Genomic DNA, 26,338 nt, shown 5'->3' with positions numbered 1-26,338 from the left:
TATGATGTTATACTGGACTATGTCCTACTGATTTTTTTTTTTTTTTGCCGTTCTTCTGTTTATTCAAGTTTCTGCTTTTTCAAAGACTAAATTACCTTTGGATTGCCTTTGAATAAGTTCTTTTGGTGCGCAAAATGTTGACAAAACGAAATCGAACATCTTATTTGAATTTGCGTTAACTATCCCGATGGCCTGTATTCGCTCGGTCATCTTCTTGATTGAGATAATCATTCTGACCTTTATGGGGACATTCTTCTACGGTCTTCATTCCAACTAGAATTCATCAACAAATACATTGTAATGTGAGAGCGTTATATAGCGTTTGAGAATGAACCCATTGAAAGGAAAAGAATAAGCTCAATGACGCTAATTTCGAGCGCGACAAAAGTGCGATCGAGAGACTGCGTTCTTCTGATAATTCGAGCCATCGGCGCTGCGAGAGAGACTGCGCTGCGCGGAGTGTAGATGAAAACAAGTTTCCCTTGGATGTATCAAGTCGGGATACTTCAACCAATGGGCGTCTCTCTGCGGTGTGTACCGCTACTTAATATTTAAGTGAAAGTTACCGAAGTGAGTGAGTTCACGCATTCCTGGGAATGAGTGCGGATCCCTGTGTATGCCGAGTATACAACCACTTGTTAAGCTGGAGCGCGCTGTGAAGGGGAAAAAATAAGTCTACTAAAAAGGGACACACACAACACACATACACATGGTCGTAAGCGTGCAGAGTGTGTGTACATGAGAAATCGCTCTTGCCGAGCTCGCCGCGCTCCGGAGTATTAAAACTCTTCAGCCAATCGCGTAGCGAACATTAGCGTATTGCATTGAGAGTGCTGGGAGATTCCTTGATATGTCATCCACTGCACCGCCTCAATCGCTTGCATCAGACGACATTTCAATTTGAGCCTTGTTTGGGACTTCCCAGCTCCTTATTCAACCCCACTGATCTGATCCTCTTCAAACCAGCTCACTGAAATTGAAAAGTTCCCTCAGTTAGCAATGACAGCTTGTTTCGTGCACCTGTTCAGCTACTTTGGCATTCGATAGTTTTAAATGTTTTGCCACACTCCCACATTGAGGCTATATTTGCGACATTAACAAGGCAAAAGGTTCACAGTTTGAGCTCCACGAACTGGCGGGCTTGGATAATGACACTTGCCGTCAGTTAGTGTCTGGAAGGTAGTCGGAGAGGCCAGCTCAAAAAATATGTCATAAAAGTAACTGCTGCGGCTGGCTTCAAATTCTACCATAACTCTCTAGAGCGCGTATAAGGCATGTCTGGCGGGTTAAGAAAACCCACGTTCTATCCTCTCCGGGATCCTTAAACTCTCGCCTCCTCCCCAAAGCGAAACTTAGCCGGGTCATCGCCAGAATTTTCCCATCCATCCGAGGAGACAAATTTGGGGATCGAGGCAGGGTTGACTGACTCCGGCCTTTCTTCGCCTCCCCCTCCAACCGGCTAGGGGTATAAATTGAACCGGTGCTCGGCTCAGTGCGACACACTATCACGGTACGTCACAGGCCAGCGGTACGCACTCAGCAAGTTCGCACGCTCCGTGGTGGGTTTCGCTCCGCAGTGGGTCTATCTCCGGGCTGGTATTTCTCCTACTCCTGGACATAACTCCGTGACATGTCTTCGTGATTAGACTCTCAAGTTACCAACTTAATCAGCAGGGTGGACTCGACAAGTTCAGCGCAGTCAAAAGAATCTATTTATTTTCCCACCCAGCGTCGGGAAGAAAGATATTTTTGGAAGCTTGAGTTGGCAGTTCGTCGACATGTATCGTATTGTGATTTACGCCGTGTTCGTCGGCGCAGTGTTCCTAAGTAGTGCGTTGGACTCGGGCGTTGCAGCTCGCAAGAACGGCAGACGCAGGGGCCAGAATAGGAGACGCAATGAAGACACGAGCGCAGCGGCACAAGGTACCGAGGTGCAAAGTGTGGTGCCCACATCGAGGAGACCTCAGATACCCCTCAAGGCGGAGACGCCGCCTCTGCGATCCAAGGGAGTCCCAGGTAAGCTTGCTTGTAATTTTTCACTTGCTGTCTTCCCAAGACGGGTCGGTACTGTGCCTCGTATACTGGCATCGAAGTAGACGTGGGAATCGGGATCGATAAACCTTGCCACGACTCCAGCCTATCCATCACTCTCTCTTCCCTTCTCTCTCAGACACACACACATACACACTCACACACATACACACTACTTCATCTGGCTGTAAGTATACACTGTATCATTTAATGTATGATTTGATATAAATGTATATATATATGTATGTACATATATGGATTAAAAAAAATGTCATTTGACGCGTCCGTTATTATTGGTGTCACCATTGTGTTGCCTGTTAACACCACCGACTTATACCCATATCATGACTGGGTATGTTACTCTGATATTCTGATGCATATTCTTTCCCTTACCGGTGCGTCTCTGCTCCAGTTGAGCGTGTATTTCACTAACATAACGGTTTCGCCTGTTTCCATAGGACAATGGTAAAATGGGCCCACAGATCGAGATGTGATGATGTCAGTCCATAAAGTCTAGTCAAAAGTTTGGTAAAGGAAGAATGAGGCAAACTCCCCTTACTGACAGATGATTTACTTAAGGTTCCACAATTATTGTATAGTCTTTTCATTCTACAATGTTCTTTTTACCTTATTCTCTGTTATCAAAGGAAGTGAAATACATGTGTTTTGTCGAAAAATGAAATAAACTTTGAATTGAATTGAATTGAATTAAATAGATTGCAGCTTGCTTCAAGACAGAAACCGTCGTTCAAAAAAAAAAGGTTGCGTTTGAGATGGGGGGGGGGGGGGGGGAGGGGGACTTTTAAAGGAAATAGGCTGGAAAGGGCTGGCAAAGAAATCCACCTGACTGCATACTCGTATAATGTTGGCTTATGTTGTAAATGTGCTTTACTGCTACATCGTTGAACTGCCTCATCATTGTCCTGAATTTAGATTTTTATTTTGGTTTTCTTTTTTCAAGTGTAGCTCTGAGCCTTGATTCCGAAAGTTTTAGAATTACTCAAATATTACTGGCGGGCGCCCCAACGACCAGGATGGCCTTTGTGCAAACGTGTAATACAACAATCATTACCTACGTGTGTCATTTACTTCAATCCCAAAATACGATCTGCCACAAACTGCTGATGAAATGAACAGTTTCAAATTGTCATTTTATGAAGATGGAATGTAGAAAAAACCCGAATTACCAACAAAACCCCAAAATAAAAGCAATTCGCCATTAACTTTGCAACTTCTTGCAGGACAGCAATTTCAAATTCAAAATGAAGAGTTGTTGCTGAGGCGACAACTTGGTAAAGGGTAAACTTTAAATTGCCAAAACAGTGGTACATTTCCACTTTGGGAAGCCAGGGGAAGGGGTGTAGATATTTTTTTATTTCTTTTTTTTGGCGAGATTTGTCCGAGTAGATCATAATCTTTGGACAACTCGTTACGAAAAGAGATGCCAATAACCTTCGATCTGAGGACACGCCCCGAACCACCTCTCTTTATAACCGTTAATTTTCCCCAAGGTCAGGAACCCTTCACTTTTTCAAGTTCCCTTTCCCTCCATTGTAATAACAAAATGCATTATTCTTAAAATGATCATGCCGCATACCGTAGATTTTTTCCCCTTTAAAGAGAAAATTCAATAGATACAAGTCCTGAAAAGGTAGACGTTCTGATCTTTATCAAGCCCCACTTTGGGGACAGTTACCGTCATGGATAATAGATGCCGAAATTCGTTTTGGGTCAGGCAGTGCATCCCCTTCTTTTCCATTTTTGCCAGTCAACAAACAAAGTCAACAAGGATCGGGCAAAACCTGCCGCCGCCGAGTGACAATAACACCCGAGCGATCTTCTCCTAAACAACGTCCAACTGCAAGAAGAGCCCACTGCGAAGATAATAGGAGAGAAAGGAGAAAAAAAATAACCATGATCTTTCCACCTCAAAAAGGGAGAAAATCCCTGTTTAAACAACCGACTAATGTACCTTTTGAAGTGAGGGGAAAATGCGTCGAAGTCTCAAACTCTAGCCGAATTTCGGTAGGACCATGTGGATTACTGAGCTAAGTAAATCAGTGTCTATCATACAATGTCGGTGTTGACGAAAATATTTCAGCGAAAACAGTGTGCGTGTGTGTGTGTGTGTGTGTGTGTAAGGCAGAGTGACAGAAAGAAGGCGGGAGAAAGAGAGAAAGCAATCAAGGAGACAAAAGAAAAAAAGATACATTTTGGGGGAGTTTAGAAGAAGGAAAAGAAGGGAGATAGCAGTAGAGATAGGAGAGAGGGGAAGAGAGGGAGAGAGGAAAACGAGCACTTTACGAATTCGGAGATTAATGAAAGAAAAACTGAACTGTGACCGCGATGGGAAAAGGAGTCACTACCTACCCGCGCAACGACTGTCAGTTTGACCCCAAAATAAGGTAAAAATGAATGATTACTGTGCAGGCAAGAATGAAGAGGCCTCCATGCGGCACGACCGCAAAGATTCGGCCCGTGATCACCTCTAATCGACTCTACCTGAGCTCCAGAAATGGCAACAGAATTGGCCAGAAAAAGATATCACATTCATACAGTATATTGACTCCGAAATATTGAGTCCGCTGGTCGTCAGCGGAATGATAATCGGCAGAATCATTATTTGTTTGCATAATGATATTCGAGTCAAGTCCTTACAATATTTTAGTTCCAGTGGTAGATAATAGAATGAAATAGTACCAAAGGAGTTTAGCAATGATAGGGGTGTGACTGAACCGCAGGAAGACTTGCTTGGAGTAGAGTGAACTTCGATAGAACTGCCGACGCGTTTAATGGTATGACACGTGCAAGTTTTGTTATTTTTCACTTCAGGAGTATACTGCAAAGTTATTTCCAATTATTTCCAGTTTCCACTGTATAGGTTGGGAGATTGTAAAACTTGGATGACATTTTTTCCCTTTTCCTGACTATTGTCAGGTGTAAATTCGACTTCAATGTCAGCAACTGTTGGGTCCATTAGCATTGGTACGGGAGGGCTGAGGATAATTGCAGCAAATTTGTCGGCTGAAAGTGTTGGGTACGAATGGGAACAACAGCACTGATAACCGAAATTTCGCTACACACGACCGAGGCATAGTCTGCCATGCACTTACACGTTTTTAAACAGTTTCGCTGTCGAGTTGAAAACCTCAGAATTTTAGCAAATCTGACCATATACTTTTATCAGTGCAATGTAAAATATGCCACATACTTTTTAGTTTCCTTCACGTACTTTTCAAGATATTGAGCTCACACTAAAGGATGAATTAATCGATGGAGAAATTTGTTCTCAACAAAAAGAAAGAAAAAAAAATCAGTCATTATAGTGCAACTGATCTATCAAAGTACAGGTAAAGTTTGTTCTGTCACTAAAGTCAGCTGTTTAAATGATTTATAGATACGTACAGGGCAGCGTCAAGGGAAAATGTGCCACTAAGAATATCACATTAATGACTTTTCACATACACACACACACACACACACACACACAATAGAAATAAAATGTTGAAATCACGTGATTAACAGAATTACTATAAATTTCGCGCCACGTTAATCTTGATACTCGACACTAAAAATCGGTCATAAAATCTGACAGATTTGACTCGACGAAGCTTTACTGACCCGTTGCTTCTTCTTGCTCGTCTTCGTACCCAAGAATGCTTTGATTTATGAATGACGTCATTATTCAGCATACAGCAATACTTGCTCGTTATTGAGTCTTTATTCCATGTTTTGTCTGAGAAAAGGAATGGCACACACGACTTTTCGACGTAAGGCAAACGCAGCGCACCGCCCTTTTTTTAAAGCTAGTGATGCAGCGATGATATTATAAATTATGTGATCGATGCAATCCGTACGTTTTGTAATAACTCAAGTAGCGAATTCCAGCTCTTGGGGCCAGAGGTAAAAAGTCGATATGTTACCGATGTCACGCTTATCCTGTCGAAATCAGGACTTCTAAGGCGGTTTTGGCAAAGCACCATTATTGTCCCTCTGCAACCTAAAACATTTAAAAAACAAACGATGCCACTAAATTTTTAATAGTCTTGCTGTTATAGGCTGTCGTTCTTCTTGCGTTGACCACTATTTCAGCATCTTTATAGGAGCATAATGAGAGAAATTAAGTATTGAGGGCGAGTTTGTCGAAAAAAAAAAATCGACTTTCGTTGATGGTAAAACACAAGCAAAACAACTGACAAACCCCAAAACAGGTACAACGAAACAAAAAGTAAAGAACCCCAACTGCGTTCTGTGGGTATGTCATAAAAACATAATTCATAGGACCTACTATTATAGAGACACTATTATTGTATGTAAGGACATTAGTGTTAAAACTCACTGACCACTGTTATTTATCTGTATCCCTCTGAAATTCTTAGATTTAGTGCAAAAAAAAAAAGAAAAATCTCGCTTTGTTTTCGTTATATTATTTCCCCTCGCTTTCTCTCTTATTGCCTGGTAGCCTAATGAGGATCGGTCTAGGGAATTAGGGTTGACAGGCGAAGAAGGCTCCAATTTACACGCCGGCCAGTCGGGCGGGCAACGCGGGCCGGGGGCTGGGGAACAAACATAGCCTCTTTCCTGTCAGCTCATTAGTACACGGAGTTGGAGACCGCCTCTTCCAGGACAATTTTTCTGCTGCTGAAAATATTTCTCATAAAATGGAGAAAAAGAAAAAAAAAAGAAGAAAAAAAAAAGAGAAAAAAAAAACCCAGGCTATATAAGATTTGGCAGCGTGGTTTGCAATCATGTGGCTTCTGGAAAACAAACAAACAAAAGCAAAACAAAACAAAAATAACACACAACAAATCCCCAAAATAAACAAACAGAAACCAAAAGTAAGCAAGTTAATTAACAAACTTATTGCCCAATAGATTTTAAGCCACTTGACGATTGCCGCAGTAATTCGACTTTAAAGAACATACGTGTTCGAACCAGTGGCATAATTTCTCTGCACATCAATATTTTTCATCAGTTGGATAAATGCGATCAACATGTCCTGATTAAAAAACGTGGGAAAAAAATTGACCAGGAAAAAGAGCACCTTCAGATCGAACGTTTTTTCTCTAGAATGATAAGTGTAAAAGACAAGATGATTGATATCTCGAAGCCTGCAGCAAAACCATTTCAAGTATTAGAAAGTTTGCTGATATTTTGATGTGGAAAGGTCGTTTATCGTTCACATCGGACAGACTTCCTAAAAAGTCATTCATACCTGATGGCACAAATCTGGTCAACGTTTCTTTGCTCTGGTCTTCAGTCCACTCCCATTGTCGTTCTCTATTGGCGCTGTGGTGTTCAACAACTTCGTAACGGCAACAGTCTTCAATTGATATCAAAAGCTGTCTGCGTATTAGCGCACGACGAACCACGAACCTCCCTCCCTATTCAAATCACCACATTTTGCGTTACACTTCTTTCATGGCTAATCATCGAGTCTATACGATTTGATGACCGAATGGGATCGAACAATACCGAGCGAGGTTCGCGTAATCCCGAGCGGAACGCGAACAATGGGCAGACGTGATGGCACACTCGATTCACTGCCAATGAAAAGGCGGAAAAGCCCTTTGATAGGTGGATTTACAGTCTGCACAACAGTAGGCGTGATTGAAAAATGCTAATTCCCCATTGCCTCCGCTTGATGACTGCGACAAAGCGCGCCTACAGCTAGTTGCCTTTTCAGGGGAATGATTGTTAATTAATTGGAATCAGCCGCATTAATTCGAGGTCTTATGTGGTGGATTTCTATTTTGGAAGGGGAAACAGTTACGGGATCTTTTCAGTTGTTGGAAAGCGCTCAGTGTGGCAAGCGCGCGTCAGACAGACATCAAAATAGGGAGTGTGTGAAGAGCAGGGACGATGGGAGTGTTGTAAGACTCAGCCTCAGACACTGCAGAGTGTCTCGCGTGGTGATTAATAAATTAGTCGGCGATGACCTTTACATTTAGGACACACGATTATCACGTGACTGTCTGTCCCTCCAGACACTTACTTATCCGATCATTAAGGAAGAAGAAAATGAACTTAACGAAATAAATGACAGATGATAACTTTGGTCTCAAAAGGGCTGCGAAAACAAAACCTTTATAACTGAACACTTCTTTTAATTAAGTCCTCTGACGCGTCCTGAACTATTCCACGCGATCAATAAACTGTGATTATTATTGCGGGCGTAGAATAGTGTAATGGCATAAGGGGGAAATGATATCCCCATTTATTCACAGATTCTTATACGAAACTCAACTATATTGCGGTGACAAGACGAGCAGTTCTGCTTTGCAGGAAATGCTGGTTTGAGTTTGAACTCTCTTGATTTGAAACTAGAAAACATCTTCACTCTGACAGCATGCACTTCAAGGACGACGTATTTCATCGCAGGTTAGACAAGAAGAACAGAAAGACAAACATTCCAATCTCTGTGAGCAACTCTTCTCACAAATTCTACGATTGTTTTTCCTGCAGAGGCACGCTCGCGGTTTTCTGGTTGGATTACCGCTACCAAATAAGCGTGCATAAGCCAACAGGTTACGCCTTGCCGGCGACTTTACGGAAGGTTTCGCAGCGCACTGCTGGGCATACAATGACACTTTTATTCAGTACATGTATTTCTTGTTCATGTGTGTGTAGCCCTAAGTAGGTAAAGCAGCTGTAAGCAAAACCTTCGAAGAGCAATGACTTAATAAACTTCCAAGGTTCGATTGTGGCTCCCAAACACGCCACGCTCGACCGACATTACCAAGTACACAGAGCGGATCTTCGCCGCCGTTTTACACATGTTCCAACAACGGCTGACTGAGTTTCTGCTGGCAGCAGAAGTCTGTCAAAGCGACGACCCATTTTCTGCCCAGATACAAACTGTAATACACTCCCAACTTTCCCAGGTTCACGTTTACAGAAAGTCTATCTGAATAAAGAACTGAACAAATTCGAAAATAGGGACCTTATACTGCGCGTTAGCAGAATCTCCGTCTTTGATAGTCAAAACAGCTTTGTTGGAAATACACAAACAGAAAACTTATTTTTTCATCGCTACTGACAGCGCTGACAGCAAATATCATATCAGGTGCTTTGAGGCAATGTAACGGGGGGGGGGGGGGTGGCGATTGAGATGTGTGTTTTGAAACCGCACACGAGAAGTAAAATTGTATAATGGGGAGAAATGAAAGAGAGAGAGAGAGAGAGATATCATCCAAGTTATACCTAGACAAAGTGGTTTGTTTTTAGCTTCGTAGAATATCAAACACTGACAGGCAGACAAAGGGAAACTATACGGATCACTTACGGGACCACTGTAAACTGAAAACGAAAATAACATCGAAATCAAACAGTTACTCAAATGTCAATCACCACCACAGTCAGATGCATGGGATTAGTCATGTCAGAAAGTTACACCCTAATATGTTTGCTTATCTAGCTACACAGTACATGTATATCGATTCTATGTGATGGCTCCTGCCATGCTATATGCGCAAGGACAAATGTATCGCGTACAATAGCAGATGGACTCTTATGAAGTTGTTATAAAAGGGTTGATGAGTTCTAAGAGCATTTTCAGTCTATTGTGTGACAACAGATTGCTGATAAAACAGTCAGTGAAATTATCCCACAAGAGAAAGAGAGAGAAAGAGAGAAATGAATAGACAAAAAAGCTAATGAGTAATCATATTGTTGACGTCCTTTTTAGGGGCAGGTGCGAGTCTCAGAAGCGCAGAAAAACATAGGGCACGACAGGTCGTGCGTGACCACGTGATTACACCGAAACTTCCCAGGACCACTACTAAACAAGATGTCATTGACATTATACTCAAACATGCAGGTCTCCAATGATTATGACTCAAAGTATCAGAAAATGTAGCCGACTGTCTGCTTCAATAATATTTTTAGTTCGCCCAGTGGTCACGTGATGATGACGTCATTTATATTGTCCGGAGAGTCTCCCACGGTGCTCGATCTGTCGGTCTATAGATTGAAATCTTGTGAAGATAGTGAAATAGCTGTCTTTTAACAGCTTCCAATTTCATTCTCGAGAAGACGTATCAGAGGAATATGTGTAAAATCTTTCGCTGAAGTTACCACCCAGTTTAAGCACGAAGAAATGAAAGCTACGATTAATTGTTCCTTTCTTAATACTAGTACATATTCTACTCGCTTTCTAAAGGTTAATCGGGATTTATAGTCGTCCATGAAATGTTGCGCAGATTCCACGAATTTGGTTTGGCAGGACGTGAGCTCATTCTGACATTGTAAGTCTAATGACGTCATTTCCGTTCGGGACTGTCCCCCTTATTATCATAAGCACAAGGACTGCGACGCTTTCAAGTACCATATTACCTGAAACATTTTACTCTCACTTAACATGTGGCTTTATGTTTTATGGGGGTCCATTTATCAAAAAAAGAAACAACAACATCTGATGGTTGGCATCTGCACAAGATAATTAATATAACTAATGCAATGGCAATGAATAGTGTTGCTTGTGTAGTGTATACCATCTAGCCTACATTCCGTATTCCTTCCTCTGTTTATTCGCTTCATTCGTCAGTAGTAAATCATTGTACCATGTTTTTTCTCCTCTCCTTTTTATTGTGATATCACCATAAAATCACTTCAGCCAAGGATTAAGATATACAAGAAAAGTCTCTATTTTGTACCCCAGCGCAATAATACTCTGCAGACGAAATACATTTAACGAAACAGATTAACACGTTAAAAACGGTTTCAAAAGTTTACCCCACATTCTGATACGCAGTTCGTTTCTTGTACATCTGTCGTGAGCTATCTTTAACGATCTGCGTCCCTTTCATGGAATTCACATTCACATTGCTCTAATTTCGTGCATTGAGTGACTGCCTGCCCCAAGCTTCTGTTCGCCATGTCTGACGCCATTTTGCCCGTCGTTCATTCCATGATCGACAAACATTTGGCGACAAACTGACGTGTCTGTATGCATTAGGCCTGTCGTTCCATGCGGGAGTAACGCCTATTCAAGCAACTTCCTTCGACAATGGCGCACAGATTCGATTTCCGAGATCTCTATCGCTATTAAAGCGTGTTTATGATCTTCGAATTCCGATCATATCGATGTTGCCAGCCAAACTCAGGAAAAGAAAATAAGTATTTGACCAGTTTTTATGCTGTAAACTGTAAAGGTGCGAGAAGTCAAAGATACAGAAGATCCTATCGCAAATATTAGTTGTAGCGCACCGTGTCGCAGCTTTTTTCCTTTTTCGCAGCTTTTTTCTTTCTCTTTTTTTTTCTTTTCTGTCACAATACAGGTCGCATAAATGCCTTTTCTCCGCAACACAAAGATTGCAATGTGAATGCCCTGCGATGAAAACACGGCTATTCTGTCTTGAGAGGGCATGGGGAGATATATATTGCACCTCTTCTCTTATATCTCTTCAGGGCGAAAAAACAAAGATTTGCGACAGTATTCTCGAGTCGCCTCTTGTGTCGGATTCTCGAGGAGTCTTTCAGATGAGTGGAAGAGTTGTATAGGTCCCTCCCTCTCCCCCTCTCCCACCCCACCCTCCCCCCTTCCTCAGCTTGAAATGTGAGTAAGGGTTAGAGATTGTTGGATTTGGAGGTTAGCTGACTGCACAAGCCCCCGCGTATTGTCTAAAGGGCTTTGCTTCAAAGTCCCACGGACCCACGCGTGGTATTTGTCGTACGGTCCTATATACAACGACATGAAAATTTGTCTGTAGCACAACATAATACATCCGATGAGTGATAAAAGAGAGTAAAGGCTGTGATTTTTTTCTTAGCCCTTTGTAAAGAGTTGGTCTTCTGAAAAAACTCGTATATTCCATTCTATTTCTAAAGTCAATAGTCAAAATGGGCTAATAATATCTGTAGTTTTCATTCATTGCGAAATATATTATGGAAGATGCCAAACAAAGCATTCGATAGATAAATCTCGGCATTGTTGATAGAAAATGACCCTTTGGATCAGAGCTTCGAAGCTCTTCAGTACTGAAAGAAGGGCTGGAGTCAAAAGTTTGCGTTGACATAAAAAGATTACTAGTATATATAAAATCTTATATAATCTGGAAAGGGAATGATGATAACGCCTCTAATATTAATAGCAAATGAACATATCAATATGTTTTTGATCCTATAAAAGATTAATAGAAATTATCAAAACGTGAATACACTTAGCGCAAACTTTCGAAGCGGATGCACAATTTCGTTTAAATTACGGATGCATCCTTTCAAAAGCTATAGGCTTATATCTTCACTGTCATTTAACCTATCAATGAACTCTGTTTTAATCATTAGTGACGTAGCTTATCATTCCCATCATTCATACGTAATGCCACTGACAAAGCAGGGCCTAATGCTTTCTAAAATAGGTATTTGTTTTTAAATTTTCAGCGTGAAGTTTCATCTAAATACAGTATCACATGGCACAGATTGAAAATGCACTTAATTTGCGCAGTTGATTAGTAGAACGAGAGTTTACGAGCATCTATGTATAGCTTCATCTATTACCGCATGATACCTATCATTGAACAATATTGCTTTACCACATTTTCAACGCCAATATTTCTACGGCAAGTCCCGGTATCCCCAAGTAAAGAACTTATAACAAAAAGAAGAGGCAAAGTAATAATAATGATAACAACAGCAACAACAACAACAACAGCAATCGAAATAAAAAAAAGTCTAAAACAAAGTATACAAACAAATAAACGGGCAAACAAAAAGCAAAACGCTTCAAAAACCAAAACAAAACTCCTTGTTGAAGTGAACGCACTGACGCGGGGTAATATGATAAACAGTGCACTCATAGCGAGACGTGACAAGTCGTGTAATGTGCCCGTATGTGTGTTTAAGTGTTTGTTTTTCGTTGTTTTGCGCTCGCTCGTTCGTCTGGGTTTCCAAGTCAAAGCTGTCTCGACCTACCGGCAAAATGTCGGTCACGGACAACGCGTTGCGGGCGCACCTATAATCAGAAGAGCGGGAGATAAGGGACGATCGAGGGAATAGAGAATCTGGGTACTCGAGTGTAACGATTTTTACACATTACAAGCAAAATGATAGATGACGTCACAGTGAAACAAAATGGCAAAACTTGTTTAACCAATCAAGTTTTCGCTTAAAAACATACATAGATGGAGAGCGCAGCCGACAGAGGAGAGGGCTATTTTGGACTGTCTTTTTTTTTATCGTGGACAGCCACCGACGATTTCGAGAAAAAGAGTGTAGCAAATGTTGAAATTTGATTTAGCAGAGCGATGGTAACCTTGGCAACTGCAGCTGCAGTCTGCTCTGGTTCGCACCATAAACAGCCTGACGTTACTCACAGATGAACTAGTTTCTATTTTTTTTTTTGCGGCTTCTGAGACATGGTTTGGTTTGGGACGAGTAAAGGATTTACTAGTATGTATATTAAGCCAAAAATAGACACTCCTTCTCGAATGCTCATAGTGAAACTCATTTCATGAATGTCTTCACACACCCGAAGTGAATGGTGAAGGCATTATACACACATCAAAAACATATCCACACGAAAATATATTAGACAACCTTAACGGGGACCAATCCTATTAAATCCTCACCATAGTACCGATGTCGTCAGCAAATTGGAGTGTAAAGGGGGAACAAATCCTCCACCGAACATCAAATAGTTCTTGTGTGAATGGAAGATGTCTTTCTCCTTTAGTAAGCTTTCAACTATCTTTGGTTCTCCTTTAAATGGCTAAGCCGAAAAACAGTGGAGTCGAACAGAGGTGGCACAATAGCACTTTAACGGACAAACACCGCCCGGCTCCCTCCTGAAGACCTCGAAATGCTGTGCAACCTCGAGTGCCCTAGGGTAATAGAAGACACTCCGTTTTAACTTTGAGGCACGACCGAAACACCCCCGGTGGCTGTTGGATATAGGAAATTGTTATAATGCCAGACCTAATTTCCTCCTCAGTGCGGATGATATTCGCGAGTTGTCTCCCCGCAGCAATACTACACGACTCTTTTCCTTCCGCGATGATTCGTCATACGAGTTTGATTGCTGTTTTCTTTGGCAAGATGGGCCTGAACACCGCTCATACGGCGTCCATCCATTAGCTCCAACTCAAATTAAATTGAGGACAGATTTTCCCTTCTTCCATGGTCCAGCTCTTCCAGTGAAGGGAGTCCTTGAAACCAAGTTCTTGAAAACAAGGGGCTCCACAGTAATCATTCATTCCCTGATTACTCCCACCTAGATATCGCAAATGACATCGCAACATAGCTGTTACCCAAAACCGATCATCTGCCTGGTATGAAAATCACCCACGTTACAAGTTGATAGAGACATTCGACGTTTATCAATGCTTGAAAGTGATGTTGAAAGCAGTTTGTTGTTGTTGTTGCCGTTATTGATAAGATATAACCAAATCCTTTTAACAAATTTTGTAATTTTGCGTCTCATATCAAAGAAAAGGAAATGATTTAATAAAATCGGAAAAGGGTGTGTGCAAACAGCAAATATGGAGGGTGGAAACAAATAGGAACTGACTGATTGCAAAAGAATACAACTTCGCTCTGCCTTTCTACAACGATCGGGATTTTGTCTTTTAAACCTCAAAAGAAAAGTAAAAATGGACCTGGAGTTTACGCTGAAAATATATGAAGGAATAAGAAAAGAAAACAACGGAAGACTAAAAAGATGGAGAGTTAAGAGCACAGCCCGGAAGTAGGACGGGAGATAGCAGATGGTGACCTCTTCGCTTTTGGAAAGGACTTGAAATATGTTTCCTCATCCATTACGGATTTTCCAAGGTCATGGAATGCGCGTCTCGTAAATTTCGTTCCGTTACCGGTTTTTCTTTACGTGCCTCGTCTAGCTCTTGAGTCACGGGCAAGTGCATTTTAGTGCCATAGGTATTTGTAGGGGACCTATATCTATCTATATATCTATCTGTCTTTTATATCTATCTATCTATATATCTATCTGTCTATTATATCTATCTATCTCTCATTCGTATATCTATCTAGCCATCACGCTAGCTATCTATAGAATGTTTGAGTTTCTTGTTAGCGTCAATGCATAAAAAACGACGCACAGACGAATGAATTTGGAAATCTTTATTTTCACTTGTTATATGTGGTATATAGTAACAAGAGCTCGAAAAGTAATTTGAAATATAACATCGATGTATCCGTCTTTTTATTTCCTGAAGAGAAGAAGAAATCTGGTGTATTGTAGCGTTCATAAAAGTCATCGACCCCACCACACGTAGGCGACAGAAATAGAAAGGTTTCTTCTCTTCAAGCATGTTAACTCTCACTGAATGAAATTTGAAATAATAGAAAGAAAGTTTCTTTATTTGGAGACAGAAAGTAAAGGAAGTATAGTGTCTCAATAAATGCAGGTAACTTTTTTTTTCGTCACCACTTGGGATTTGGTAGATAGACATGGATGGGTGAGATATGGCAGAAAGAGGGGAAAGACCGGTAATATGAAATTTAGAACTGTTTGTCTCGATTTTACCATTTGTCGTCTTTTTCTGTTAGCTTTTGTAAATAGATTGACACCACATCTTCCCATTTGTTTCAATTATGTTCATTTTTACAAAGATGAAGTAGAAACGGAGAAGAAACAGTAGCAGACGAACATGAAGTAGAAGACGTCAACGACTATCCATAGGCAGACCTAGAAAAAGTATAGTGGAAACGGAAGAAGGTAGATAGGTAGTAGATGAAGAGAAACTAACGAAGAGGAGAACACGAATTATGCAGCAGTAGAGAATTCGTGCATGGTTGCAGCAGGGAAGAAGAAAATGAACATGACAAAGCAGAGGTAGAAAAGGATGAATATGATGAAGAAGAAGAAGCAGAAGAAGAAGGTGAAGAAGAAGAAGATGAAGAAGAAGAAAAAAAGAGGAAGAAGAAGAAGAAGAGAAGAAGAAGTTGAAGAAGATGAAGAAGAAGAAGAAGGAGGAGGAAGATGATGAAGAAGAAGAAAAAGAGGAAGAAGAAGAAGAAGAGAAGAAGAAGAAGTTGAAGAAGATGAAGAAGAAGAAGAAGAGAAGAAGAAGAAGAAGTTGAAGAAGATGAAGAAGAAGAAGAAGGAGGAGGAGGAAGAGGAGGAGAAGAAGAGGAAGGAGTTGCATCTGAGAACTAAAGAAAAATCGCACACTGCCCAGTGCCTTTAAATGTGTACGATCGAGGAACGCGAAGAGGAAAAAACGACTCAGTTTACTTGTCGGGCTGTATGAAATATGAATCATAAATTCCTCAAATCAATGGGGAGTTCCAGTTTGCAAAAGAGGAAATAGAATCCTGGCATCTCATCACAAGGTACTTATTACGTGATTCTCTCTCTCCGCCAAATTTGTTTGGATGCAACGGTCCATTTCTCTTGTCCGATTTTGAATGGGTGTCATCGGCTATTAGAGGTGATCGCTGCTCAAAGTAGATCGAACATATAAGGCTTGTCATTTTTTTCTCTTTTTTTTTGGCTGTAACTTGTTTGATTTGAGCCGTAATTTGTCCCAGTCCCACGTGTAAATAACAACAGATAGATTTGATTCAGATACTTGATGCATGGAGTGAGTCCAAACTTGGAAATCGATATCGTGCCATCTTGCGTCACTTTGGACCCAGAACATATTTTATTAAATTGTTTCCAGATTGCCTTACATAGTCGACCTTTTTTTTTCTAAAAAAAAAAGAGGAAATACAAAAACTTGTTCTCTACTGAATTCATAAATTCGATTGATTTCAGAAGTCATTGGGGGAATGGATCGTTAACTAAAATGATTTGTTCTAGCTCTTGTCAATGAAGACTGATTATTTGCGTCACCTGTAGATTGGAGAAAAAAAAATCCAAGGTCAAGCAAGAGAGACTTTTTTTTTTAGGGGGGGGATAAAAACAAAGATGGAGAAGAAGAAGAAAAAGGAGGAGGAGGGGCAGGAGGCAAAAGTAAAGAAGGGGAAGACTAGTGATGCTAATGATGACGATTAAAGACGATTTCCAATAATGATACAGATAAAAGCAATAAAAATGCACGTCGTCACCATCATCATCCTCATCATCAAAAAAATCAGTTGGGATAGAGGAAGCAACGAAAAGATATGTAGTGCGTGTGGGATAAGCGAGCGAGTATAGTTTACAGATCACACTGTCCCTGACTTGTGTAATTGATGCAGGAGTTGATGACGTACACGTGTCTTTTTTTTTCTCTCATCATTTCACATCTCGCATTTACAGAAACTCAATTCATGTATCAGGTATCATATATCATCTGTCATGTATTATGCGTCTCCTGTTACCGGGTTTTCTGCCAAACACCGAGGCTCATCTTCATGGAACAGATCAAAAGAAATCAGAAGTGATCTTGAAGATGCTGATCTTTTTATAACGTCTACCAGACCTCACATCCCTTCCTACATCATGGAAGGCCTGCCGACGGCGTCGGAAAAGTTTGAAAAGCACGATTCATATGAGTATGAAGATGTCATTGTAATCTGCAGGTGGGACATAATTTCGAATCTTTGCTGACCCTGTGCCTTATTTTGAGCAGTTGTACTAAACCGCTCGCCATCGCCGTTTATTCCAAAATGCGGTTTTTCTGAGAATGATGTTTAAACGCCATCACCGTCATGTAGCTTAAGGGGGAAATAATCATAGTTAAAAAAGTGTGAATTAATATCGCAATTGCGCCAAATGATTGCACGAGCAGCACTGTCTGAAACCGGTTATCCCTCAGAAGCCTGATTTGAAAGTTCATCTTCACAAACTCGGCCGTATACCGTCCTATTTCACGTCTGTGTTTGACATGACAGTTTCTGTGACCTTTTGCCACTATTGAACGACGAATTCATTGAATATCATATGTGTTTGCTTGCTCTTTTCTATCCTCTGTAGAATAATAGTTAAAAAAAGGAAAGGGAGATGGGGATGGGGCGTGCGTGTGTGTGTGTGTGGGGGGGGGGGGGCGCTAGTGTGAAGCATTGCTATGCGATCAATGCTAGGAAAATTGCGTCCCGTGTAGCTTTGGCGCGTACAGAAGACATTCGCGACGGAAAAAAATCCGTGACCCGGTTATGTTACGTCAATTATCTCGTGACACGATCCATTAGCAAGCCTGGCATGACGGGACGAGTACGGGGAGGAATGCACTTTCGCCCGAGGGGGAATCGGCAAGACGACATTGTATTCCCGTCACAACAATGAGGGGATAATAGCTGTATCATGACGATCATTAGCCAAAGAAAAATGCAACAAACCATTACAATATTACCCCTGGTGAACGCCCTCGCACAAACAGACCTCGCTGTGGACGCCACGAACCCATAGAATCAATAGGTCAGGTAACCAAAGGTTTCAGGCATTGCCCCTGACAAAAGTTTGTAGCTGTCAGAAGGATATGCCATGATAAAAAAACTCTTTGTTGCGTGATTTACAGCGCAGGAACATTACGTTTTTTACGAGTTCAAATAATATATGCCGATTTTTCAACTCTACAGACGCGCTCTGTCACGCGTCCTTCATTGAGAAGGTTATAATAGCGTCGACAGTGCGCGTTATTGGAGGGAAGAAAGAGAGAGAAAAAGCCGCGAAAATCGAAGCCACTCCTTCTGAGAACAAGATAAAATAACTCGCAATACAAAGAGACGGACAAATCAGACGATAACGACTTTATAGTAGTGACAAAATTAATTTCCGTGAATACAGAGATATCCCATTGGTAGGCAATATTTTCATGGACAAATAATATCTTGTGTAAATAGAGTCAAAAAGGTTTCGACATGAATGGATTAAAAGAAAGAGGGAGATGCAAGAAAGAGAAATGTGGAAAGATAAGTAGGGGAAGAGAGAGAGAGAGAGAGAGAGGGAGATAGAGAGGGAGATGGAGGGATAGAAAGTAAAATGTTGAGATAGTTTAGGTGTCTTCGTTCTCCGTGAACAGGTAGAATATAGACCACTTTACCATGAGCTACAATGAGCATAAAGCTTGAAGATTTTGTTGTGTGTTATTTTGTTCAAATAAAGTGCATTCAATGCGCAGTACGTCACAGAAAGTTTCAGCAAATGAACAGCCTGGTTAAACTCTGACTTTGTTTTGTTGTACGGGGGGAAAAGTACTTTGACTGGGCGGAAGTGAACTCCAAATCAACCACAAATCTCAGGGCATGCATTTAACATAAAGATCTATCAAAACATCGCTAAATCATTTCGCTTCAAAGCGCTTTCTCCATCGAAATAATCCCGACAAGCCAGGCCAAAGCGAGAGGTGATTCAACATTGTTCGTATCGATTAAATTGAAATGCCGTTGAAAAGAGAGAAGAAATACGCTCCAATCGAATTTTATATCATGTATTCCGGAGCTTCTAAATTATTGAAAGTTCTCCGTAAGCAAAACACAAGTCTCCTCCGATGTAATTTTGAAATATATCAATATGAAGTATTCTATCAATTCCTCCTCTTTCATTCCCCCAAGTGGTATAATAACTTTGGCAGCGATAAATGCACTATACCTCGGATTACAATCGACAGTCAATCGCAATTGAGTGGTAGTAGAATAACTATTCGCGGGGAATATAACAATATGAAACGCATATTTGTATGTTTGAACGAAAGAGAAGGGAATATAAAATTCTTTTAAATGGACATGCGTCGTTTAGTAGCATTTGGATGGCGCCTGACGGTTAGTATGTCTAGGCTATTAGTCTGCCGCGGATCGCGTCCGGTATTTATGCTACTTCTCCGCCCCACTCCAACCAAACACGATATTGATGCTCTCGATGCCTTCGTCTTGTCGTAGGATAGGCAGCGTCGACGGGAGAAACGAGACGGGATGTCCTCGTACTTAATGAAAAGGTAGAAAAAAATCCCCAAACAAACTAGAAGTTCGACGAGAGAAGGAGATAGGGGAAAAAGGACACTTTCTTCTTTAGTCACGTTATTATGTTATCATACACAGCGAGATCAATTGTACGTTTGTGTTCATCTCAAGAAATTTCATCATTAGCCCCCAGCGTCTTCGGACGACATCGACGTGGCTCGTTAGATGGCGTTTTACTGCCGTTTATGTTTTGAATCATTGTCTGAAAAAAAAATAGAAAAAAAACGACACAACTGTCTCTGCAGAAAATTAGTATTTAACCGAGACTGTTCGGCACCATTCGACTGTTCAGTATATTTCCTTGTCCCGGAAATATACTTGTTGACACAATTATACCACGGAGCTCCATGATTATGCGTTACACTAAAATTAGATGGAGTTATTACATTCAAAAGAAAAAAAAATGACAGTTCCGCAGCGAGAAAATTTGGATTACCGTTTTTTAATCTAGCATTATAAATTGTATTTGTATTTTTGTTTGTATCTTGGCGGAATATTTGTTGGAGGGCAGAACGATTTCTCCCTCTCGTCTCAGAGATGACAACTTATGGGTATGAATCTGTGAGACTACCCTGGTTGACTGGGTGGCGCACAAGGTCTGCGCTAGATCACGTGCTTGATATGGCAGGCTCCAAGGAGCTTAAGAGTGCACGTGTATCGGTGGACCTCGAAGATGCGTAGCCGATCGGGAAGCGGGAAGACACATCGAGGATGGCTTAACATTAATTTGACTCGATCCCCACCACCATCATAACGTCTGTTACTATCAGTGAGTATGACTCCGCCATCGCCGGGATTTTGACGGAGTGCGAAACCGTTAGTTTGGAGCCCTCCGGCGACCGGGCAATTTAGCGTGTGACCGTGAAGTTGCACTCTTAATTATTGTGGAGAAGTCTCCTTCTGGACGGCTAATAGTCATCAATGAACATTTCCCGTTTGTAACTTTCATTCGTCATACTTTTCATTTCTATGGTGGGACGGCTGTGCCTCTAGAACAAGAAAAAGTTCTGACTTTCGTTGCCACTACCAGTCGTTCGTACAATCGCTGCCACCACGTGTATTTGCTCTCACTGTAGTTGTTGCTGCTATTGCTACAACAGGATGTCTGTCGCCCTTGTGCTTCCGCATCCATGTGCTCTATATACAGAATTAACGATAACAAACGTGACTGCAACCAAGACCATCATTACTACTACTACTACTACTGCTGCTGCTGCTGTTGCTGCTGCTACCACTACTACTACTACTGCTGCTACTACTACTACTGCTACTACTACTACTACTGCTACTACTACCACTGATACCACAACTACTACACCTACTTTTACTTTTAGCACTCCCACTTTTCTTTTACTGATTCTGCTATTGTTATTAATATTATTACTACTACTTAGCGCTACTGCTGCTACCACTGCTACTACTTCTATTACTACTAGTACTACTATGACTACTACTACTACTACTACTACTGCTACCACTTTTACTACAACTAACTACTACACCTGCTAATACTCTTACTCCTTCGACTGTTACTGATGCTACTACTTCTACTATCACTACTTTTTTTACTACTATTGCCTTTACCACTACTTCTACTTCTACTACTTCTACGTCTACTACTCCTAGTTCTACTTCTACTGCTACTGCTACTTTTACTTCTACTACTACTACTGCTGCTGCTGTTGCTACTACTACTACTAGTACTACTACTAGTACTACTACTTCTACTGCTACTATTTCTACAATTACTCCTACTAAAATATACTATCGAGTCGGTAGTTTACCACTATCAGCTGAAATACCAATTCGTTATTTCCACACAGCGCAAACTGCGACGAAATAATGATATGCACGCTCCACTCTCAGTTGATTGTAACATGCGGGCAGGCCAACTATAGCAATTCAACAACCAAAAGGAGATCGCTATTCGATTAGCGGCCACCCCTTCGCTCCTTTTTGTTTGCCACAATGCCTAAAACATATACCTAAACATCTGCTAGCTATCTTCCAATAGAACAACCTGACCCTTCGGTCGAATGTCGCGCAGCGCGCATGGCAGGGGGGTAATTGCGACCCCACCCCCACTGATCTTATGCCATATTTCCACTAAAACTTTGGTATAACGGTCACGTGATGTTTTGCCTTGATGGCCCCATCAGATTTTCTAATATAAAGATTTATCTTTCCCAGCTTCTGTAGTCGTGGACTCCGTTCTCTCAGCCTTATCATATCGGCTTAATAATCACCAGTATAATCGTAGATATGTTATCATTATCACCATCACTATAAACGTCACCACCCCCATCATCACTATCATCACTATAATCACATCATCACATCATCACCATCACCATTACCACCATTATCACCATCACCGTCACCGTCACCGTCACCATCACCATCACCATCACCATCACCATCACCATCACCATCACCATCACCATCACCATCACCATCACCATCACCATCACCATCACCATCACCATCACCATCACCATCACCATCACCATCACCATCACCATCACCATCACCATCACCATCACCATCACCATCACCATCACCATCACCATCACCATCACCACCACCACCAACATCACCACCACCACCACCACCACAACCATCATCATCATCATCACAATCTTTGTCGTCATTATTACGAATATCTTCATCGAGGTGCCATCTTGAGTCTCAAAATAATTTCTCGATGTCATTTCCAGTCCTGTCGATCACAATTCTCACCACCGAAGGAATGCTGAGAAGTAAAACACAGGCCTATATATCACGTTTCCCTGGTTTCCTTAAAAAAAAGTGGTGCTGGTTGAGGTGGTGACGGGGTGGGTTGGAGTGGGAGGTATCGAGGTCTGTTATCGCAGACCTGAACAACTGTGATGAAGTGTGCGAGGCTTTTACATCTTGTCGTTGGTTATCCCAGCGTGCACTTGATTGAATCACAATTGAATTGTAATGCGTGTCATAGGTGGCAATTTTGCTTACTGTGCACTGCGCCGGTTACGATACAGTGGTTCAGCTCGCTTTGTCTTTTTGACTTGTCGACGAGACAGTCGCTGAAATGACTTTCTCTCCCACCAAAGAGTAAAAAAAAAAGTTTTCTTAAACTTTTGATGTCATCATTCCAAGTCTGTCACAACGCTCCCCGAGGATTTCCACCTTGCTTTCACTGCCAAGTTTTTATCGTCGTTTTCGACATCGGGAATGTTCCGACAACGCCTTCAACATCTTGAAGGACAAAAGTCACTAACCTACCGCATTGACCATTTCGAGCTCAACCATTGAAATGTGTGAGAAAGTATTAAAGCAGTTTGTTGGGCATATATTCCTCTCTGTTTCAACAATTATTTTGTAAAAACAACAACAACAACAACAACAACAACAACAAACAACCCAACAACCCCCAAACACCCCAATAAGAAAACCAAAACCGCCATGAAGAAGACGAATTCGGCCCCTTTGTGGTTGTTCCCAACCGACAACCGCTAGGTCACAACTTTCACTTCGTAGTTGTGGTGTTTTAGGCTGCCTGATGTAGCAGACGCCATAAGTTGTCTGCATGGCGCACCAGGCGTCAAGAATTAGAATTTGAATTCATACGTCATCATTAATACTTTCCTCTCTTTCAAACTGGCATGGTTGTTAATCGGCATTTCATTAACAAATGATGAAAATGGAGAAGTTACATTTGTATTTAACAATGCATGCTTAGTTTGCAGTAAATCGAGATCGATGATCACGCAGATGAGGAGACATAGGAAAAGACAACTAAACAAACTCAAAAGCACACCAACAAACGATATAGGAAATAGGAGAAGATACGAATATATGGAAGATAGATAAATAGATAGATAGGTACATAATAGTGAGAGAACGAGAAAGAAAAAGATAGAGGGAAGAGGTTGGATTAGATGAAGAAAACTGCCTTGATTTGATGTCGCGACGACAGTCTAAGGTTATAGACGAGAAAGGAAGTGTCATCGCTGACCTTTCATTAACGCATTGACCCCCGATCATGAGATTAGGTTTTTAATGTCCTCCTCCTCAGTTCTCGAAACATATTACTACAGTAGTATATAAGGGTGCCGTTTTCCGCGCGGCAAATCTTCTTAAGTAGGCTTCAGACGAGAAGGATGATGAATAACCGAATCGCGAGCGTCCGCGAATTATTCCAAACCTACATCTTTTAGGCACACACACACAAAACACATAGTACACAAATACACACATAATATTCCCTCTGCAGGTTCCCCGTGCTCGATCACCTCCCCCCCCCCACCACACATACACACACACTCTCCTCCCCTCCATAAGAATGAAATTCGAGACGAGAATGTTCAAGAATTAGGTCAAAGCTCAGTACATTGTCGTCTCGGAGGCTACTCCGTCAAGGGAACGCAAATCGATCGAACACAAGTTGAGGAATAAGTCAAAGCCACAGCCGCGGCTGAAGATGAACCACTGAAGCCCCGAGTGAACGAGGCTAATTGGTAATTACCTCCGGACTCTGTCTGGTCTTCTTCGAACGTTCCTTTTTTCGGCAAATTTGGAGTAAAACTGGACCATTTTTCGGAGACTTTGGTGTAATTATTTCGCATAATTGCATCGTCGCCCTCAAGAGTGTATTCCCTTTCAAAAAAATGAGTCAGCTATTTGTCAGCTTTGATATATTTTGGAGATTTTTTTTTTCTTTCCACAGATAATCGTCGCAGCTGTGCGATTCGGAAGACATCCACAAATCCTCTTTTTTTTACGCTATTAAGAGTCCTCTCGTTAAATCTTTCATTTCTCTTCTTGATTTTTTTTCCATGCTTTCGTACAAAAAAATAATACCAGCCTTTCTTCCTATCTATCTGTCTGTCTCTCTCCTACCCAATATGTCTACGTGCTTATTTTTTACTATCGCCATCTTTAAAGATTCGATGCTTCTTCAAGTTGAACTGAAGTCATAACTTCGGTACGACATTCACGCAGCCAGCTCCTGTGCCGCTGCTTTGCGCGCACCGTTTTTGTGTAATTAAGTCATTTCCGCGGCGTAGAACTGGCGGCTGTTACAGGCGACTCTGATCCCAATGGCATGGAAATGGCAGTCATCGTTTGCTTAAAAAATTCTGTATTTTCTTGGCATAATTACTATCAATTCCCTCTCCTCTTCTCTCATGTTCTCGCTCGGCTAGCAACCAGCCAACAGTTCTCTTCTCTCCCTCTCTCCCTCTCTTTAATTTTTTTTTCTCTCTCCCTTTCCGTCCCCACGTCCGATCGGCAAGTGTCGTCCGAAACACTGGAGGCGGAAGAAATCAAATTCCAGAGTTTGACTCATCGAACCCAACCGACATATGATATGATAATGTGACAAAAACTAGATCCAGTCCAATGTATTGCAACCTCACTTTACGTTTATGTGTGTGTATTTGTATGTATGTATGTATGTATGTATGTATGTATGTATGTATGTATGTATTTATCCATTTATTCATTCATTCATTCATTCATTCATTCATTCATTCATTCATTCGTTCATTCATTTACTTATCATTATTTTTGTTATTATCTCTTTTATTTTTTTTTTCTTTAGTGAGCGTATGGCAAAAAGCTACACACGACGTGTCACGGCGAAAAGTTCACACTTGTAACATAATTATTATAGATTATTGTCATAGCACTGCCGAAATTGTATCACAATAAGTTGACAGTTCTTCTAACTTCCTTAGTATAAAGTTGTCATTCAATCTATCTTAAAAAGTAGACTGAAATGTAAGACGAGACCATAAAGTAATCGGAAAAGATGCTTGCTCCCCTTGCCATCTTCAAATGTATTCGTACGACTCAGATTTCATCACGAAATAGGCCTACTTGTCCAGACGCCATACAAAATAATGCAATCACGAATACACTTTAGACCTATATCAAATATGGTAAATTCTGAAGAGAAAAGAAAAGGACCACCCAAAACAATGACAACACCCAAAGACTCATGTTTGCAAACTCTTCTAACCAAAGAACGATCTGCAACCCAACAAACGCCAAAACAAGCTAACACCAAGTCAACAAACACCAGACTAACAAACAGACAAATCTAATGGCTTCATCAACCAATTACTGACTTGCCGAACAGACATTTCTTTCTACAGGTTTTTCGTTCTACAGTATATGCTCGATTTTAGTCAGAATTTTTCCCGTACCTAAACTTCCGCGTTCGCTGGCCGCCACGAATTTTCCTTTCTAAAAATGAACGTAAACCAAGATGGTTTGTGGAGTTCACACGTACCATGCTTGTGGTAAGATCATTCAACTTTTGTCTGACTGTCATAGGAATACATCTGCAAAGTGTTCGTCTGACGTGGACACAAACGTCTGAACACCAGACTAATTCGACGTAGACCTTGAGCTACGTTCGAAAGTGCATTCACCTCGGCACCAAGTGTACGACGCGCCTAATGGGAAACATATTTCACTC

The 26,338-nt window shown here is 41.2% G+C and overlaps 1 protein-coding gene across 1 annotated transcript in view; it reads left to right on the top strand.

Moving 5' to 3' along the window:
- Positions 1-1,778: 1,778 nt before the first annotated feature.
- The window catches only part of LOC139742775 (chordin-like), a 68,056-nt gene continuing 43,496 nt past the window's right edge, over positions 1,779-26,338 (top strand). The window contains exon 1 of the mRNA XM_071653294.1: positions 1,779-2,016. Within this exon, the coding sequence (XP_071509395.1) occupies positions 1,779-2,016 (238 nt within the window). The remainder of the gene's footprint in view (positions 2,017-26,338) is intronic.

This window comes from Diadema antillarum, unplaced genomic scaffold (genome assembly GCF_040938485.1).
Source record: "Diadema antillarum isolate AM-2024a unplaced genomic scaffold, OU_Dant_1.0 seq00001019_RagTag, whole genome shotgun sequence".
Lineage (NCBI taxonomy): Eukaryota > Metazoa > Echinodermata > Echinoidea > Diadematoida > Diadematidae > Diadema > Diadema antillarum.
This window is presented reverse-complemented; position numbering and strand designations above follow the sequence as displayed.